At 36.9% G+C, this 20,488-nt stretch overlaps 1 protein-coding gene and 1 long non-coding RNA gene across 2 annotated transcripts in view; both read left to right on the top strand.

Annotated features, from left to right (window-relative positions):
* Nucleotides 1–478: 478 nt before the first annotated feature.
* Nucleotides 479–20,488, top strand: part of ARHGEF38 (Rho guanine nucleotide exchange factor 38) — a 135,052-nt gene continuing 115,042 nt past the window's right edge. Inside the window, exon 1 of the mRNA XM_010371550.2 lies at nucleotides 479–808. Within this exon, the coding sequence (XP_010369852.1) occupies nucleotides 613–808 (196 nt within the window). The 5' untranslated portion in view covers nucleotides 479–612. The remainder of the gene's footprint in view (nucleotides 809–20,488) is intronic.
* LOC104668769 lies at nucleotides 9,272–19,995 on the top strand. The gene is made up of 3 exons (XR_748884.1): nucleotides 9,272–9,326; nucleotides 10,972–11,034; nucleotides 19,660–19,995. It is a non-coding gene; the product is annotated as an uncharacterized LOC104668769 (long non-coding RNA).

Consider the following 20,488-nt stretch of genomic DNA (forward strand, 5'->3'; position numbering starts at 1 on the left):
TTGAGTGTGCACAGTAATCACTGAAAATGATTCTGTACTCACTGTTATGATGCAAATGCAAATTCTTATAGCCCCTGCACTGACTCCGTGGGTCACCTGTGAGTAACTCTAGCCAAAAACCACGCACAAGCCCCAGTCTGCTTCCAGGCAGCAGACCACAACACAGTGTCCTGAGCGCACCTGCACACACCCATGGGCACACATTAAACCCATAAACAGCGGGTTATGCTAACATGTACTTCCTTCCTCACTGCCTCACCTTGTTCACTTTCCTTTTTCCCCACCCCTCACCCCACACAATGGGATTTTTGTTTGCTTCAGTAGCATGTGACAGCGCAGTCCCTGCTTTGCCTAGCTCTGTGCTGCAAGTCTCTCAGGTAACAGGTGGCAGCTTCCCCTGTTGGATTCTAGGTTTAAAAAAGAATGACCTCATGTGGGTGGAGCTCTGGGACTTCGTAGAGGTGGCAGTCACAGCCAGGTAACCCTGGAGTGAAGCAGTTTAGTTAGAAGGGGGCAGATAAACTCGTCATTCTAGTGGCTTTAACCCTCACCCTGAGGCGCCTTAGCAACCAGTCATTGCCTGCGAGCCTCTAAAGCTTGTCTTTGCCTCATATGGAGCCCAAAGAAGTCACTGGGAAAGAAAACATGGTCACCAAGAAAAAGAATCTGGCCTTCTTGAGGTCCAGACTCTATATGTTGGAGAGAAGGAAGACTGACACTGTGGTTGAGAGCAATGTTTCTGGGGACCACTCTGGCACCTTGAGGAGGAGCCAATCTGACAGGACCGAATACAACCAGAAATTACAAGGTAACCAAAAAGAAATCAATTGTCCCAGTTACTGCACTCCCTGCTCCATTTCTGCTACGTTTCCATTTGCAAAGAAAACACACAAGGCAGAGGAGAAAATCAAATACCACCTCTCCTTCCCACAAAATAAGATGAAAGTAAATGTGACCTATAAATTATAGGAAAAATTTTGTATTATGTGATTCAATGTTAAAGAGTCAATTCTCAATTACTCTTAATATTGCTGGGGTTTTCTTTTTTTTCCTGGTGAGGGTAATCATTTTCCTTCTACCTTCTTCTTTTCTTCTCCCTTCTCTACCCAACTTAAGAAGTGGGAAACACTAGAAAGCAAATAATTCAGAAACCTACAAAAGATTGTTCATCTCAATGAGTAGATATGTGATATTACACCATGAGATCTATCTAAGTAATTATACTGAACTGTGATTGTGGTTATCTTAAATAGGGGCATGAAACTATAATCGTGTCTATGAAAAAGAAGGAATGTTATAGTCAGAGAGATGGTATAACAAGATTTGCTGAAATTCACTTAGGTGATCATTTCCTTTGAGTAAATTGAATAATACTCAAATATGGTAAGAAATGTTTAGGAGGCTTATTTCGAATGATATTTGAGGAAATAACTTCAGTTTATTTTGTGATGGTACTAAGATAATTTGGCGCAGTTATAATAGCACATCGTTTGTTTCAGGGCCTTAATCTATATCCTGTCCTATCTATCCTTTCTTTCTCTCCTCTGTTTCCTGAAGGTCATTTTTTTCTAGTAAAATTTCATTTTGATGCTGATATTGGGCAGCATTTTATGTCTTCTCTTCAGTACCTGTTATGTGGTCCTCCAGAACTTGCCTCTCCTGCTTTTAGCACAAGGTGTGTTTGAACTCTCATCATCCCACCATGAGCTGTCGTTTTGTATTTAAAAACTATGATGAGGTCAGAAAGACTGATAGGACATGCTTATATTTAACAAATCTCTTTCCACAAATATGAGCTTAGATTTAGTTATGCAAATTAATTAAGTTAAATAAGTTACATTAAATGCATTTAAATTAAATCTAAAAATTATTACTATAAGTTAATGTTTAAAAATTAAAAAAAAGTACTGGTAGTTCAGGACTAAAGCACAGCATCAAACTTATCCTCAAATACTTTTTTTTTTTAAATGAGGAAGGGTGTTGTTTAATCTTTGAAATTAATTTTTCTGAAGGCAACGGATACATTGGAAAGAATGGATGTCTTAAAATTTCAACTTTTATTTTAGATTCGGGGGTATATGTATGTGTTTGTTACATGGGTATTTTGTGTGATGCTGCGATTTGGGTACAAATGATCTCATCACCTGGATACTGAGCATAGTACCCAGTAGGTAGTTTTTCAGCCCTTGCCTTTCTCCCCACTCCAGTAGTCCCCAGTATCTATTGTTGCCACCTTTATGTCCATGTATGTCTAATGGTTAGCTCTCACTCATAAGTGAGAACATACAGTATTTGGTTTTCTGTTCTGGCATTAATTTGCTTAGGATAATGACCTCCAGTTGTATCCATGTTGCTGCAAAGGACATGATTTTGTTCTTCTTATGGGTATGTAGTATTCCATGATGAATAGGTACCATGAGAATTTAAAATCATATACATTTAGTTTCTAATCCTGGTTCTTCAACTTACTACCAAATAAAACTTCAGCAAATTACTTTAAATATCTGAGCCTCAATTTTCCTGTCTGTGAAAGTGGGACTAATGATACTTGCCACATAGTGTTATTGGGAGATTGAAATTAGATAATTACATAAAGCATCTAGTATACTGGCCGACAAATTTTAGGAATAATGGCTACCATAATGATAAAACAGAACTTGCCCAATATTAATCGAAGTTTGTATACCTTATTTCTCTTTTTCAATTCTTTCTTGTCCTTTGATAAAGAGACCACGTCTAAAATTCAGGAAAAGCCCATTGCTTTATCCCTAATGACATGTTTTTTCTGTCTGAGTTTCACTAATTCAGCATCTATCAGAGTCTCTATTAGCAAAATAAAAATAGAAAATAATTTCTGCTACTGACAAATTTTTGCTTACTAAATTTACCTAAAAAAATAAGTCTATGACCACACAATAGAGCAGACATGGGTTGGTTACTTTGCAGAAGACCTCAGGCTTCTTCTGCACTTCATTTGATTTGTGGCTTTCCTGTGCTCTGTTGGAGTCTTTGAAGGTGGAAGGCAAAACTCAGGAGTTAACACATACTTCTAGTCTGTGCTTGAGAAAAATCACCAAGAAGTATAGAGGAGCACATAAGCCATAAAGATAGACTGGCCTCCTGATAAGTAACATTTTAAAAATGTAACCCTTAAAAAAACCCAAGTCTGATTATTGAATGCCTGATAGAGCTTTTAGCATGGTTCGACTAGAACAGCTTTGGGAACAAGGGAAGGCATTTTCTCATTAATGTTCAAAGCAATCAGTTCTGTGTGTTTGTTCTGTGGCCTGTACAATACCCATTATTATGCAGATGAGTCCTAAATCACCTTAAGAAGCTCTTTATTATTCAAATGCAAGGGCTTTTCCTTTCCCTTTCTTGGAACTGGTAGTCCCTGGGAGGCACTGAATAAACACCTGGAATGGTTAGAGCCCTCGGATAGATGGCCTAAAGCTCTTGTGAGGTCAAAGAGTGCTTTCAAATACTGGAATTTCTGGCAACACCACATTCCTCAAATTATTTAGCTGGTTATTTAATTAGTTATTTAATTGGTTGCCCTTCAATGCTATATTACTTGAGTAAAATTCACTGTCCTAACTCTCTGGGGAAGCAAGTTCTCTGGGTTCCGGAAAACGTAAGATCTTTCTCTGGCGTTCTTGAGCTTGTCTTTTAACTCATAATACATAGTCTATCTGCTCAATTCAATTCCTCACATCACTTTAATAGCGTGAAACTTAAGTTGTAAAAACAATTTTTAAAATGGTACACTGGCTGAATTAAAACGATAGAACATGGCTCCAACGAGGACATACTAAAACCTTTGCAGAAGATTGTGATCACATCAACATAGTCATTCCTACTAAGCCTCGAGTTGTACAATAACAGACAGGCTACCCTTAGGCTCCTTTACTCCTTGAACAGATTAATTCAGTTGACTAGCATTTATTGAATATGTTATACCTTGTTCTTTGAAATTAATTTTTCTCAAGGCACTTGATACATTGGAAAGAATACAAATTATAAAATCATACAAGTTTGGTAAATTGACATTTATTGAATGTTTTATATGCTGTGTCTTGAGGGTTAAAATGAAGAGGAAAAACAGAATATGTGCCAGGAATTACAACTACAAAATCATTAAGAAAACATGTCTGACCTTTACTCCAAAGAGGCTCAAAGTCTGGTTGGGAAAGATAAGACAGGTAAACAAATAAATGCAATAAAGTGGCACGATAGAAGTGGAGGTGGGATCAGTGGATCCACAAAAGGAGGAAATGGTCTATTCAGGACTGCATGAAGGAGGTTGTCAGAAAATGGTGTTTCTAAAGGATGATAAGGGTAGGGATGAGGGAAGGTACAGGAAAGAGAAGGACATTTTAACCTCTTCACTGGATTTAGCTCTGTCTGAAATTGTTTTTGTTTCCTTGTTTATCACCTGTTATTGACTGTCGTTCCCCTCCCTTTTCTCTCTCTCCCCTCCCATACACCATGAAAGAAACCCTATCTGTCTTAACTGTTTCATCTCAGCAGCCCATAATACAGTAAACACTCAGTAACTGTTAAATAGAATAAATGACTTGAATGATCAGGCCCAAGCAGGAAACTGCTGTGAAGAAAGGCACCAAGGCCTGAAATAAGAGCCACTGTATGTATCTAAATATGTGGGGACACATGTTTCTATCAGAAAGATGATTCTTCAGTTAAATGAACATCAGAGATTAAAATGTACAGAATTTGTATAACAAGTAATTCCCAGTGGAAGCCTGTTTCATTCCCAACTTGACCTTTCAGAGCACACAACAACCATATTACAAGAATTCCTCTTCTATTTGTAACAAGAGCCAACTTAGCTTCCACTAGCTCGATTCCTCATTTCCATTCTACTGGGGGCCATAGAAATTACCTAAATGCAAGAAATTTAGTGGTTGAGTTGTAAAAACTCAGGGTTTCATAAATACTTGTATACATGACCTCTACATTTGAAATATGCCTAATTTAAATAGTTACACAGAAGTGTGTATGTGCTTATGCACATGTGTGTATGTGTGTGTGTGTATATATATCCAGTATGTAGATATAGATATACGTGTATGTACGTGTATGTGTTCATGTGTGTACTTGAGACACTTTTTTTTGCAATGATTAGACTTTTTATTGAAAGTTACTGTAAAATTTGAAGAACAAAAGTTTACTAACATTCAGGAGTCTTTTCTGAAAACCATATATGAATTATGTCACTGACATTATAGGTTTCCTCTCAGTATGGCTACTATGGACTGAATGTTTGTGTTCCTCTAAAATTCCTATGTGAAACCTAATCCCCAATGTGACAGTATTAGGAGGTGGGGTCTTTGGGAGGTAATAAGGTATTGAGGGTGAAGCTTTTGTGAATGGGATTAGTGTCCCTTAAAAAAAAAGACAAGAGAGAGCTAGCTTCTCTCTGCTCTCAGCCATGTCAGGATACAAGAAGGTGGCTATGTGCAAACCAGGAAGTGGGCTCTCAGCAGGAATAAGATCTTCTGCATTAGGAACAAGATCAACTTGATTCTGGATTTTCCAGCCTCCAGAACTGTGAAAAATAATAAACTTAAGCCACCCAGTCTCCAATAATATTTGTTATAGCAGCCCAAACAAACCAAGACGGGTCGATTACCTTTATCCTCTATGGCCACACTAAACTTCTGTTTCATTTTCTGGCCAATGCATATTTTTGTTTATCCAACACCAGATGAAAAGGTGAGAATATATGGGTAAAATGCTACTACCCATTACCACTGATGGTAACACAAGGCAAAAATTACTTCTCCATTTCATGGTGGGTCTGTGGTACCTTTTTTGCAAAGGCTATTGTATCATTCTCATTAAGAATGATTATCTTTATGATGCCCAAAGTTGTTTTACTATGGTGCTAAAGATGAACTACCCTACTGTATGAACTTTATACAAAATAACATATTGTGCCATGTGGGGACAAGAGGCTCAAATAATAAATTAGACTTGGTAAGACTATGAGGCCATTTAATTTAAAATGTTTTTTAAGAATATAGACAGTCTGTCAGGAAGCAGAAATTAACACGGGAAGACTTGCTGAGTTTTGTTCAAGGCCAAATGAAGAATGGAGTAAAACAAATTGTCCAGCTTCCTGTGCTTGTTTCTATCCCAGTGCTACAAACCCTTTTTGTTCGTGTCTGTTCTTTGATTAGTGAGTAGCTCCTTCCCCTTTATCTGCCTTCATACACTCTATAGTGAAATGGGAAGTATTTGAATCAGTAATGTGACACCAGTACAAATAGGTGTGTGTCATAGTTTGAAGGGCGAATCTTTCTAAAAGGCAAGACGCTTTAAAAACTCAGTAACTTTTGTCTTACTTCAGGCATAGAAACCAGTGTAAAGCAGGGTATTTTACTTTCCTATTTTTTTTCAGTAGAGGCATCTTGCAGTTTTTAGAAGGACCATTTGTGTCAAATAATGTGTGAGTCACAGAAATTGAGACTGTTTGAGCTATTCTACTACTACCACATTGTGATGAGCAAATTTATTCCTATGTTTGACTGATATGACTTTAGGCGTAACTTTCTTAAAAGTAGCAAACACAATTTCTAGTTGTGCTTTTTTTGTTTGTTTATAAAAATTACGAGTTTATCAAAATGAGACACCAAGCGGAAGAAGGAATGAAAGAAAGGAAGGAGAGAGAGAAGGGGATAGATAGATAGAAACCAAGCAAGCAGCAAGCATGAATAGAAATATACCTTAAAATAGTAATATAGTTGGAGAAAAGATGGGAGAAAAGCACCCAAGCTACATTCATCTTTGTTTCTGTTGACACAGGAAAAGAAAAAAAAAATCTCTGTTTATAGAATTACTTTTTCTTGATACCATAATCGTGTTAGCATCAGTACCTTTGTGAATATTGATTTCTTGATAAAAGTAAAATTATTACAAGAGTTGCTAAATTTATAAATAATATCATTCTTAGAAACAGTTAAGACTCAAAGTTATGGCTTATTTGGGAGTCCTACCTTCACTTCTAGACTGTATCTGAGACTGTGGAATTTTCTGTTCAACAGGTCTCAGTACTGGCTCCAACATTTGCTTGGACCTCTTCTTATCCCATGTTCTCAAGGGCAAACTGTGGTTGCTGGTGTGCATGCTCTTAGGCCTAAGGGACAATTGATTATGGAGGTGTTTCTGGAGCTGAATCATGCTGGAGTGTTCAGACCATGCCTACTAGGTTCCTCTGGGTGGGAAAGCTGGTAGAGAGAAGAGTAGGGGGGTTCAAGCCTCAAGACTGGGTAGGAATGCATGTGTCCCATGGCCCCCTGCCAAATTTTGGCATAAAACTCTGAGGAATATGAGAAATCTAAATTAGAAATTGGCCTTTCAGGTTGTTATAAAATATATTTATCAAGACAGAAGGATATATCACATTTTATTTAATAGTTTGCCAGCTTGATTTATAACTTTTGAATATGTAGATTTGGTATGTTGGCCTCTATCTGTATCCTTGCTGCAGGTCCCACAAAGGAGGCAGCTATGTGTGGTTTTTACTGTAATCTATTTCAGGATATAACCCTTCTTCTACACTAGGTTGTGAAAGTACGAGGGAAGGCAAGGGAAGGGAGAGATTGAGTATTAATGTTATGTTATCTGCTAGGAACTATGCTAGCCAGACACTGTCACATACACTGTTACTGAATCCCAACATCTCGTCTCTTCAGTTCTGATTTTATCATTGAGAAAAACAGGTGGTATGCCTTGGGTTTGAGATGTCACACGCTTGAAATATTTGCAAAATAGAATGAATTTAATTAGTTGACTCAGTAGGTATTTTATACATATGATTTACTAAGAAGTCAAAGCCATTTGATGGTTGCAGCACATGTTTTGTAATGTGATGACATTTCTCCGCTACCATAATAAAGCTTAACTTGCTGTTTTTCACTTTGGAATATATATTCTTTCTTTTGACTTATAGTGGCATGTCCCTGCCAGAGTGTCACTGTTTAATAAATACATTTTTTGTTTAGTTGTCAGGGAACAAAATTACAAAGGTATGTTAAGCAAACCTGTCTTATAGTAATAGCTTAATGATCTCCATTTCCTGCTTCATTGAGTATCTTGACACTGAATCTCATCTTTCTTTAATTTTATGCTTGTTGTCATTTATTTGCATCTCAATAAAACTTAATATCTATCAGAATAACTGAGAGTCCTATTCTACAGCAATGAGAGGAGGGAATACATTTGCAAATTAAAAGAATGGAGTTGTATGGGGGAAACAAGCAACTTTTTATCTGGGTAGGTGATATTTCAGTAGAATTCTGTGAAGTCAGCTTAAATTGTGAGTCATAACTTAAATGCAGCAGGAACACAGAGTGCTATGATTAAAAACCTTTGTCCAAGGTTTTCTGAACAATTTTTTTCTTGATTAATGAATCAGAGTATAAATGAATACTCTAAGATACCTGCATTGAAGTCCCCGATAGAGGATGCAATCTTAGACTGACATACAATTCTTACTTAAAGAAGAAAACTTAAAGGTCATGTCATCTAGCTACTACTCTAAGTATTGTGAGTCATTATAGCACCTCACAGAAACTGTCTTTCCTGAATGCTTCTTAATGTTACGTCTCCAATGTCCCTACAAAAAGCCATCACAGATTTCTCCTTCTGTGTTTGTTGTGAAATGGTTGATGAAGACATTGTTTACCTCTCTCAGTGCCATCCAGATTTTATTCAATGGAAAGCTGACTCTCCTTAAGAATAAAAACATATCCCCTCCCAGATAAAAACAAGCCATTTACTGTATTTAGCTGCTGGGAACTTATGGTAAAATTTGTTTTTGTTCCCTGGCCTTTGTATTAGCTATTTTGTCTGTCTAAAAGTTTCTTTCCCATACAGGCAGAGTCTGGTGGCTCGTGCCTATAATCCCAGCACTTTGGGTGGCCCAGGTGGGTCTATCGCTTGAGCCCAGGAGTTTGAGACCAGCCTGGGCAACATGGTGAGACCCTGTCTCTACTAAGAAAAAAAAAAAAAATTGGCTGGGTGGTGGTGCATGCCTGTAATCCCAGCTACTCGGGAGGCTGAGGCACAAGAATCACTTGAACCTGGGAGGCAGAAGTTGCAGTGAGCTGAGATCCTGCCACTGCACTCCAGCCTGGAGTCTCAAAAAAAAAAAAATAAAATAAAAAAAAAAATAAATGGCATAATAAAATAAAATAAAAGTTTCTTTCCCCAATCTCTGCAAGTATGGATTTTTATCACTAAAGTATCTGTTCACCCTTTTTGGGAGTCCCTCCCTGACCATCTGACCTAAAGTGATGTAGGTGAGGAAATACTTTTCCTCTATCCTCTTAAATTCTGTGACTAGGACCTGTGAATTGTACAGACAAAAGACATACTAACAAAAGAAAAAGCATACAAATTTTACTTGACGTTAATATTTTTATGTGTCATGGTGGGCTTTGTAGAAAGAAAGAGGTAAAAACCTCAAAGAAGCAGTTAGACCTAGGGGTTTATATAACATTTTAACAGTCATAAATTGTGGAAATATGATAAAGCCAAAGTAAAAGAGTTTAGGGTTGGGGAAAGAAATTGTGGAAAAGTGACTAGGAAATACATGGGAGAAGCTAATGGAAGATAAGGGTTATTTTTGTAAGATTTGTTTGTGTAGGCTCATCTCTGTGTCAACTCCCTGTCTGTGATGATAAGAATATTCCCTTCTTGGTGATACAGGGAGGGCACTTTTCTCATGGTAAACTTACACTCTGCTTTTAAGTAAAAAAGAAAAGGCAGATAGCCCTTCCTGCATCTGCTATTGAGCATCTCCAGCTCAAAATAATCAATATCCCAAAGTGGTATATTTAGGGATGGCGTGTTCTGATTCCCCTCAGTGGCTTTCATACTACCTATTACTCTATTAAATTATACTGCTTTATTCTGTTTTTGGCTTTTGCTGTCAATTGAATATAACTCTCCTTGGGGAAAAAGGCTTAGCATTTAAGCAATGCCTGGTATACAGTTATTCTGCTCAATGACTATTTATTGAATGACTTTATAATATCCAATGAATAATTACAACTATATTGATCCTTATGGCATACTTGCTTTTACAATTCTGTCATTCTCACTTTCCCACTATGTAGTGGTAGTTAGCTTTCAGTTAACTTCTTTACGTTATTTTCCTGTAAAGAAAGATTATAAATAAATACATTTAATTAAAGAAGAGAATAGAATTTCCTGACCAAGAAAAATAGGATCTCTTTTTAAATTAATTTATTCAACAAATATTTGCTAGGTATTCACATGTGCCAAGTATGACTAGATCCTAAGAATATTTTTTTAAATATCAGAAGCACACCCAGCCCATTGAGTGAGACAGGCTGTGAACAAATTATTGTAGTCACGTAATAAGTGCCTGAAGTATACTGCAAATTGGGTTTCCGAGTTGCAAATTCTGAAATAGAGATTAGGGTGGAGGGGAGTTACTAGGAAACATTCTTAGACCACCACCTTGGAAGAAAAGGGAAGGACATAAGCCTGGGCAGAGGGAGAGGCCGGGCTGTGATGTGGTCCCATTGGAAGCTTTAGCCAACTCTGAAGGGAGTTCTAAAGATGGATGATTTTTTGGAGTTGTCCCCAGTGTTGTGAAGGACCTGGGCCCTTGTATCACACTTCATGTTTGGGGATGTGGCTATCTTGGGAAAGGGCATGACCTGAAAGGTGCTGTCATCTGGGATAATTCCTAAAGAGGGCATATCTGCTGGTTGTATTCCTGGCAGCTGAAATAATAATTTATCCTTTCCTTTAAGGGGAACTTGTGCTAACATGGCATCCACCACATATTAAGTGGTTATTACTATTAAAGACATAAATAAAGCAATACAGGAGCTATGATAAGAACGAACTTAATTGTACCTCTGAAATGCCAAAAGAAAATACATTGAAATCTGACTCTTGAAATCCAAATAGGACTTTTAGGGCAGAAGGCATTGCAGGCAGAGGGATTATGCTGGTCCTCATACGTAGGACAAGGTAATAATACTAGTTTTTGTGTTTGGGGATTTCTAAATGGAAGAGCAGGTACAAACATCAACTGAACATCTGTAGTAGGCACTTAGGTGCAGTACGTCATTTCATGCTCTTAGCAACTTTGCAAATAAGTTATTGCCATATCTATGTTGCCATAGATGATAAAACAGAGGTTAAGAGAGGTATAGGCATTCTCCCAGTGGTCACATAGCTATTAATAGTAACTGGTGAAGTGAGTTTTCCTGAGGTCTGCTTGGCTCCAAAGTCAGTGCTTTTTCAACTATTATGCAATTTTCCTGTTCTAACCTTAGTTTTTAGTAGTAGTACCTGTTTTGTGGTTTGCTCTTAAGAAATCAACTGATTTTAATAAACCTTTGAACAATACTCACAAGCATCAAGAGAACCGTAAGTTCTGCCAATACATTCATCTGCAATCTTGAAGTGAACAGTGACCAACAAGTATTTTTCAGTAGCTGTGTTATTTTATGCTTCTCAACAAAATGTTCTATATGCTTGGAAATTAGAAAGATATGCGCTTGCATTGAATAAAGTCTATACTTCACAGAATCACTAAAATATTCTACTCTAAAAATACAACACTGATTACCTGAATTATCTAGTCTTCGAAAACTCCTTGTCATCACTAACTACAGAGTACTTACCTGGATTAGGGTGCTTGGTGAAAGACTGGGTCAGAGTGTCAAACGACATGGCTCCTTTGCTTAACACTCCTCATTGCTTTTCATTTTTCTATAGCTAGCAGCAGTACCCAAAGAGGGGAATATATAAACCCCAGGAGATTTTACAGACAATCTATTGTGCAAAGAAAAAAATAAGTTTGTTTTTCAGTATTGCTCTTTGAAAATATTTATTGTTGTGTATGCTTCATAATGTGTATGATACATTAATACTATACATATATTAGAGGTGTATACACAGAACAGTTTAACTGACACAATAAAAACATTTGCAATAAAATTCTGGCACGCTACTACATGGATGATCATCAAAGACATTGTGCTAACTAAAATAAGCTAGGCACAAAAGGACAAACACTATGTGATTCTACTTATATATGGTACATAGAATAGTCAAATTCATAGGGACAAAAAGTAGAATGGTGGTTTCCAGGGGTTGGGGGAAGCAGGAAATGGGGAGTTATTGTTTAATGGATAGAATTTCAATTTGGGAAGATGAAAAAGTTCTAATGATGGCACAATAATGTGAATGTATTTAATGCTACTGAACTGTTTACTTAAAAGTAGTTAACATGGTAAATTTTATGTCATGAATATTTTACCACAATAAAAAATAATTAAAACGTTTGGTGGCCCCTGGTTTGCAGCATTAAAATGGGCTGTAAGGCTTTTCCCAATTTGACTCTGTCTCATCTCTGGCCTGGAGGACAGTGTTACTTTTGTCAATGAAAAGAGTCAAACTCTGTGAAATATTTGAAGATATTTATTCTGAGCCAAATATGAGTGGCCAATGACCTATAACGCAGTCCTCAGGAGATCCCGAGAACATGTGCCCAAGGTGGTCAGCCTACAACTTGGTTTTATACATTTTAAGCTTGGGTCAGGAAAGGTGGGACAACTGGGGGCTTCCAGGTCATAGGCAGATTCAAAGATTTTCTGGTTGGCAATTGGTTAAGTTATTATCTAAAGACCTGGAATCAATAGAAAGGAATGTCAGAGTTAAGATAAGGGGTTGTGGAGACCAAGGTTTTATCATACAAATGAAGATCCCAGGTAGCAGGCTTCAGAGAGAATAGACTGTAAATGTTTCTTACCAGACTTAAACAATCTGTTCTGTGGGTCTTCAGATCAGTTTTAATGTTAATGCTGGTCAGCTGTGTCTGAATTCGAACAGGGATGAGGGAATAATGAGGCATATCCAACTCCCCTTTCTCATCATGGCCTGAACTAGTTTTCCAGTTTAACTTTGCAGTGCCCTTGGCCAAGAGGATGGGTTTATTCCGATGGTTGGGGAGCTTAGAATTTTATTTTGGTTTCCATCATGCAGAACAGTTCTACTTTGGACTGGTATGACTTGATTAGGAGGGCTCACCCCCATCCCAGTTGTTTTATAAACCCTGACTCATCTTTCTATGTCTGACTTTCTCAGTCATTACCCCTAAAGGATATTCACATCTCACACCCTCTCTATATGTCACATAGTTGGTATTTACATGTCAATGTCTCTCTCACTCAGTTGAACTTCTTGAAGACAGGCATATTTATATCTACAGTGCCTAGAAAAAGTTGGTATGTACTCAATTACTATGTTTGTTGAGTTAATGAGTGAGTAAATGAATACATGAATAAACAATCAATGGATGGTGTGGCAGTTGTGCGGTGAAAGTCCTGGTGAATAAAGGAGGCCCTTCTCCATGGCTCATTCCATCTCAGCCAGCTCTTGATTACCTCTTCTCTGGCTTCAGGGTCACAGCACCTGGTTATGAATCTAACTCAGCTGAAGGAATTATTTATCCATTTTTCTCATGTCTCTCATTTCTCTTCTCTATACTATGTTCTGTTGAATCATCCTTTAAAATTCTGCCATCATTAGCAAGGGCATTAAAAAAAATCACATCTACCCATGTACTGGAGAACTGATAAGTTATTCCTCTGACCATAATATCACATTTTCATAACCAGATATAGATATAGAAATTAAATTATTTTTGTTCTGAGATAATCAAACATTCTAAGTAGAGTGATTTTCTCATTTCCTTCTTTCTGTTAACCAGATCTATACATCTAAAACTATAAATAGCATGTTTGAAATACTCAGCATTTGAAGAGCTTGTTAATGCCACTCCAATCAGACATTTAGGATTGTCATTGTGTTACAATGGTGCTACTGTTTTTAAACTATTGAAAACTTTACTAAATATTTTTTAAATACTGCAATTATAATCTCATAGTATGCTTTTGCTTCTTTATTATGAGCATTTCTGCATAGAAGTAAAATATTAAGATGTAAAATTACATTGCTTTTAATAAACGAATCCTTGGAAAAAAAGCAGAACAACTCTGAGAAACATGAAGCTTCATTAAATTGCAGTTGTCAGCAAAAATTTTTAAGTGTTTTTTTTTATATATAGAATATAAGAATCATACAATTGTAGTTAGATTTTTCTTTCAGTGAATCATAAATCAAATAAGATTTTGGAATGGGTTAAATCTATAAGAAAAGCTCAAATTCTATATCTTTTTTGCTATGCGTTCTTATAAGTGTGTGCAAACGAAAAACAAAAAAAAAATTCAAATCATAATTTGATCTTATTTTCAAAATATCCTTTTCCACATTTATATGTTTATGTTCAAACCCTGATGACCTTTTCTGCCCTCATATTACCTCATGTGTAGTAAAGAGTTGTTAATATATTCACTGTGTATACTATATGCATATATAATACACACTTATGAAAAATATATGTGTGTATATACATACACTGATGCATCAATCACTGTTTTGTATATGGTGTTTGGAACCTGTGACCTGCAATAATTGACTAAGTTGAACTAAAAGAGTCTGTTTCAATTGGTTGAAAGGAAAACTAACCCTGTTTCTTATTTTTCTAAAATGGGTAAAAAATGGAGAATCATATTCCTCTACATCTAAACCTATATAAAATTTTAGTGATAAAAAGTGGTGTGGGGAAGCAAGAATGCTCTGATAATTTTCCCAGAAATTATTTCAAACTTACCTTTACCTTGAATTCATGCAGTACTGGAAGAAAAAACAACACAAAACAAAACAATGATAGGATCAGCCTTCACTACTGTACCATGACTTGCTTCTCTTTAAGTTTCTGCTCAAAAATCACCTTAGTAATGAGGTCTTCTTGACCTCTTTCTATACAATAGTAACCACCAGCAGCACCTGCTTTATTTTTCTTCATAGTGCCATGTCACTCACTATCTGGTAGCTATATGTTTCCTTATTAATTGGTTTATTGTTTCTCTTGTATCATTAAAATTTAAGTTTCATAAGGGCTGAAGTTTTCCTCTTTTTTTTTTTTTTTTTTTTCATTGCTCTATTGCTAGCATCTAGAACAGGATTTCCCAATATTTATACTACTAATTCTTTGTTGTGGGGAGTGGTCCTGTGCATTGTACGATATTAGCAGAAGCATGACTACCAGGTGCTGGTAGCCACCCTTGACCCCAGCTGTGAGAACCAAAAAACGACTCCAAACCTTGCCAAACATCCTCTGGGGTGGGGGAGATGTACAATTGCCAGATTAAGAACCACAGGTCTAGAACAATGCATGGCACAATGAACACTCAATAAATATTAGCTGAATGAAAAAACAAATGGATAAAAGCAGTATTTCTTATCCAGCCAAAATTTTGCATTCTCAATAATAGAACAATCACAAGAGAATAATTGAATACAGGGAGGCCTTTATCAAGTCAAGGTTCCCTTCTATTCAGGGCTCAGAATCTTCCCGTTTTCACTCATCTTCTGCTAAAGACTTTAAATAAAAACATTTTCGGAAGCACTCCTTTATTTAACTACTAATTGCTCTGTCTGTGCTATGCTGGTCACTGTTGGAGCCTGTAAATTCAAACCAATGCCACTTAAGTATTTTTCAAGACACATAAGCTTTGTTTAATTCCTTTTTGAAATCCACTAATCTACTTTCTGTGCCAATTAGCAGTCAGAGGAAATAAATCACATGCCCTTCCAATGAGGATAAAATATTCCCAGCCCCAATGTTTGAGCTTTCAAATTCAGAGTTGCGGAGGGTCTGTTCCTCTGCATTTTCACTTAATACTTCACTGGCTCCTCTCCAAACCCTGTCTGACATGCAATTATTTTCAACCTATTTCACAGAAGGCTGCTCCATTCATCTTTCTGTGGGTCATATTTCCATTGAAACTGATTTTAAAAGATAAAAGATTTTACTGTGTGAAACTTATGTCGGTAGGGTTCAATGCAATGCTAAGCCAAGGTTTTCTTGGGTTTATGGGGGCAGATATGAAACTGGCAGCAGGGAGAGGGATGAAAGAACATTTATAGTCATATCTGGAGGTTTCGTAATGATCTGTCTGGAATAAAACCGTAGATTGAATTATGGGTGGGTGTTTGCACTATATTGGGTAGAAAGGGAATTGGACTGATAGAGGCAGGGAGGGAGTGTTGGTCAGAAGTTCTGAACTCAATTTCTGGCTTTGTTACTTGAGGTAGAAGACTTACTCTCTCTAGAAATTAGCTTCCTTTTTTAATATAATGAGATAGAGCTGAGCAGAACTTATCACCTTATCTCCTCTGCCTGCTCTTTTCCCATTATTCCGTATTTCTTTAAATGGCACGGTGACCCAGTTAACAAGTCAGGAATCTGAGAGTCAGCTTTGACTTCTCCTTTACCCTCTGCATTGATTACTCACCGGTTCATGCTAATTTCACCTCTTGAATTTCTCTTGATCTGTTCAGTTCTTTCTATCTTCTTGGCAATTAGACTAAGCTTAACTCCCTCCTTCTTTCCCCTAGTGACTAGACTGTCCAGGTGAAGAGCCACTTCAATACTCACAGGCTTGCTCCTCCCCCTCCCCTCCCAAATCTAGTTCTGTGGAGGCCAAAGTGATCTTGCTAAGAGAATCTAATCATGCCCCTCATTTATTAAAAAATTCCTCATTGTCGAGATCTGTCTCCTGAGAATTTCTCTAGACTCATCCCCTTTTCACAACCTCTATCACTTGTACTTCATCTGCCCTGAGCTGTTTTCACATCTTTTGTTTTGCCCCAAGCCTTTAAATACACTATTTCTTTTGCTCATGTCACTTTTCTATCTCTCTTCACCTTGTGCTGCCTCTTTCAGATTTCAACCGTGTCATTTCTCCAGTAGGACTGACGTCCAGGCTGTGCTATGCTTGCATGAGTCACAGGTTATTATAATTATATTTGTACTACGGTTTTAATTTTTTTAAATTTTTGTGGGTACATAGCAGATGCATATATTTATGGGTTACATGAGATATTTTGATACAGGCATGCAAGGCATAGTAATTCCATCAGGATAAATCACCTCAAGCATTTATCCTTTGTGTTACAAATAATCTAATTAAACTCTCTAGATATTTTGAAACGTACAATTAAATTAGTTTTTATTATAGTCACCCTATTGTGCCATCAAATACTGGGCCTTACTTATTCTTTCTGTTTTTTTGTACCCATTAGTCATCCCCCTTTCCTCCACTATCTCCCCCAAACTACCCTTCCCAGCCTCCAGCAGCCATCTTCTTTTTTTTTTGAGATGGAATTTCGCTCTTGTTCCCCAGGCTGGAGTGCAAATGGCGCGATCTCGGCTCACCGCAACCTCCACCTCCTGGGTTGAAGCCATTCTCCTACCTCAGCCTCCTGAGTAGCTGGGCTTACAGGCATGCACCACGACACCCGGCTAATTTTGTATTTTTAGTAGAGACAGGATTTCTCCATGTTGGTCAGACTGGTCCTTAGGTGATCCTCCTGCTCTGGCCTCTGAAAGTGCTGAGATTACGCACCTGGCCTGCCATCCTTTTATGATCTGTCTTCATGAGTTCAATTGTTTTAATTTTTAGCATCCACAGATAAGTGAGAACATACAAAGTTTGTCTTTCTGTGCCTGACTTATTTCACTTAACATAATGGCCTCCAGTTCCATCCATGTTGTTGCAAATGATGGGATATTATTCTTTTTATGGCTGAATAGTAAGTACTCCATTTATACCAGTTTTTAAATACTGACCAATATTTTAAAATGCAAGGTGATTTGTTTGCAGAATCTTTCTGGAATAACTCTTAATCTTTTAAATTTGTCTCACTCAACTCCTAATATAACAGCAGTGCTTTGGCAACTTGACTTTATAAAATTATTTCAAAACATCAAAGCAGTTTTCACAGAAACATACACATGCTATTTTACTCTCATATTTCATCAATTTATGTAAGTTTAGTTAAAGTAATATAATTACAAAGAAGTACAACTGGCATAATGAGGTCAGTTGTTGAACACAATTAAATCTTGAAAAATATACCCCTTGATTGTTAAGTGGAGAAGTACATAGACATCAGTTTGTGTATTTTAGGGAGAGAATGGAAAAATGTTGATTTATCTCATGACTTTAATACTCTGTCTTTACTTCTAGATTATACATATCTTGATGATAAGAGCTGTTATTTATTCATTATAGTATACACAACACAAAGCACAATATCAACTCAATAACCAATATGTAATTTAAAAAATTAATATTAAATTATATATAAGGTTTTTAAGCTCCAAAGACAATGGGATTTTAAAATTGTTAGCTTCAAATTCTAATATTCTTTGATTTGTATGTAATCATAAACATATTTGTGTTGTGATGAAATTATATATTAGTTAATGGCCAGGTTCTTATGTTGTATTATCTTTGTGTTCTCCACAGTCAAATGACTGTGAAAGTTGCTCAATAAGTATGTATTGAATGCTGTATGTGTGCCTGCCTGGTTGGTTGTTGGGAGTATGAGAATGTTCCAACATTCTCAAGGTATGTCTTTATTAGCAGCATGAGAACAGACTAACACATACTGCATTTTGTTTATAAAAATGCATATTCCTGAAAATTATTTTTAGGGCGAGGGCAAGTGTTGTTAAGTAAGGCATTAAACAAAACCTTAAGCTTGGTATATGAAATTATTCACTACAACTATTCTTTACTAAGAGATCAGTAAGATTTCAATACAATTAAGAAAATCTAAATTCAGGATTATTTATTGGTAGTTATTGAAAAATAATATCAGAGGGGAAACTTAATCTAAGTAAACAATGACTTAGAATTTTAAAAGTAATAATAAGTTGTGTACTTTAGTAGGACACAGCTATTTAATAATCTCCTTGCCCATTAAACTTGTTTGAGAAGCACATTTTCAGTGAATTCTCAGCAACTTATTTGCATTGGTGATTTAGCTTTGGGGTAAATGGGAGAGATTCAGATTTTTAAAATTCAGATGTTATTACATTATGCCAAACAACATGCAAGGGCTATATCCCTAGCTCATTTGAATTCAGCATGAATAATAGCAGTGCACATTAGGCCTGGTGTTGAACTGACTTCGTAGCAGTCTTTGCTGTTTTTGCTTTTCCCAGCCAAGGAGGGCAATTTCCTGATAGATGCTCAATTTCCCCTCTTGCCCTTGGAACATTTCCAAGGAAAAGTAAAAGAGGGAAAGCAGGTGCAGCCATTCAGAACCAGATACAGAATAATGGCAAGTAAATCATGGTCATAAAAACAATGACTGACATTTTTTGAGAGGTTTCTGGTGTGTCAGACATTGAGTTAAGTAATTTTCACGCTTTATCTCACTTCTCACAACCTCCTAGCAGTGAGCAGTGGTTAACATCCAGGTTCAGGAGCCAGACTGGCTCAGGTTTGAATCCTGGCCTGCTGCTTTCACTAGTGTGACCTTGGGCAAACTACTTAACCTCTGTGTGTGTCAGCTTCTGCATGTGTAAAAGGAAGGGAATATATATACATCTTACTGTGTTTTTGTGAAGACTGAAGAGCAAATGCAAAATAAACTCAGTGTTTGCACTCAAAAATGTTAGCTTTTATCATCATTAATATAATTATTATTTTTATTCTCCTTCTACAGTGAAGCAATTTCGTGAAGCCAGATGACTTGGTCCAGGTCACACAGGAAGTGGGTGTCATTGCCAGAGCTGAACTCTGTGCCTCTCTGTCCAGCAAAATTCCATTACATAGAACATAATGTACCATGATCACAACAGTTCCAGGCAGGGAGTGAAGGGAGAGAGCCCAGACTTCAGAGCTAAGCACATAAAGTTTGAATCCCAGCTCTTCTGCATATTCTGTGAATCACTGGATATATTTACATACACTCACTGTATTCAGTTTCATCTCTAAAATTAGCGTAATATCCCATTTTTAGAGTTGTGAGAAAGATAATAAATAATGCATATTTTAAAAACTGGTAAATAAAAAGTTCTTGAAACTGGTTGCTCTTATAGGCTTTCACAATACATTATAATCAAATATAATTGCAGTACTACTGTATAATGCTTTAATATCAAAAATAATTTGGGGGAATATACACATTTATAAACAAAATGCAGTATGTATTAGCCTGTTCTCATGCTGCTGATAAAGACATACCTGAGACTGGGTAATTTATAAAGGAAAGAGGTTTAATTGACTCAGAGTTCCACAGGGCTGGGGAGGCCTCAGGAAACTTACAATCATGGCAGAAGAGGAAGCAAACACATCCTTCTCATAGCGACAGGAAGGGGAACTATGAGTGAAGAGGGGGTAAAAGTCCCTTGTAAAACCATCAGATCTTGTGAGAACTCACTTACTGTCCAAGAATAGCAGCCTAGGGGTAACCATCCTTATGGTTCAATTACCTCCCACCAGGTCCCTCCCATGACACGTAGGGATTATGGGATCTACAGTTCAACATGAGA

The sequence above is a fragment of the Rhinopithecus roxellana genome, chromosome 2, assembly GCF_007565055.1.
Source record: "Rhinopithecus roxellana isolate Shanxi Qingling chromosome 2, ASM756505v1, whole genome shotgun sequence".
NCBI lineage: Eukaryota > Metazoa > Chordata > Mammalia > Primates > Cercopithecidae > Rhinopithecus > Rhinopithecus roxellana.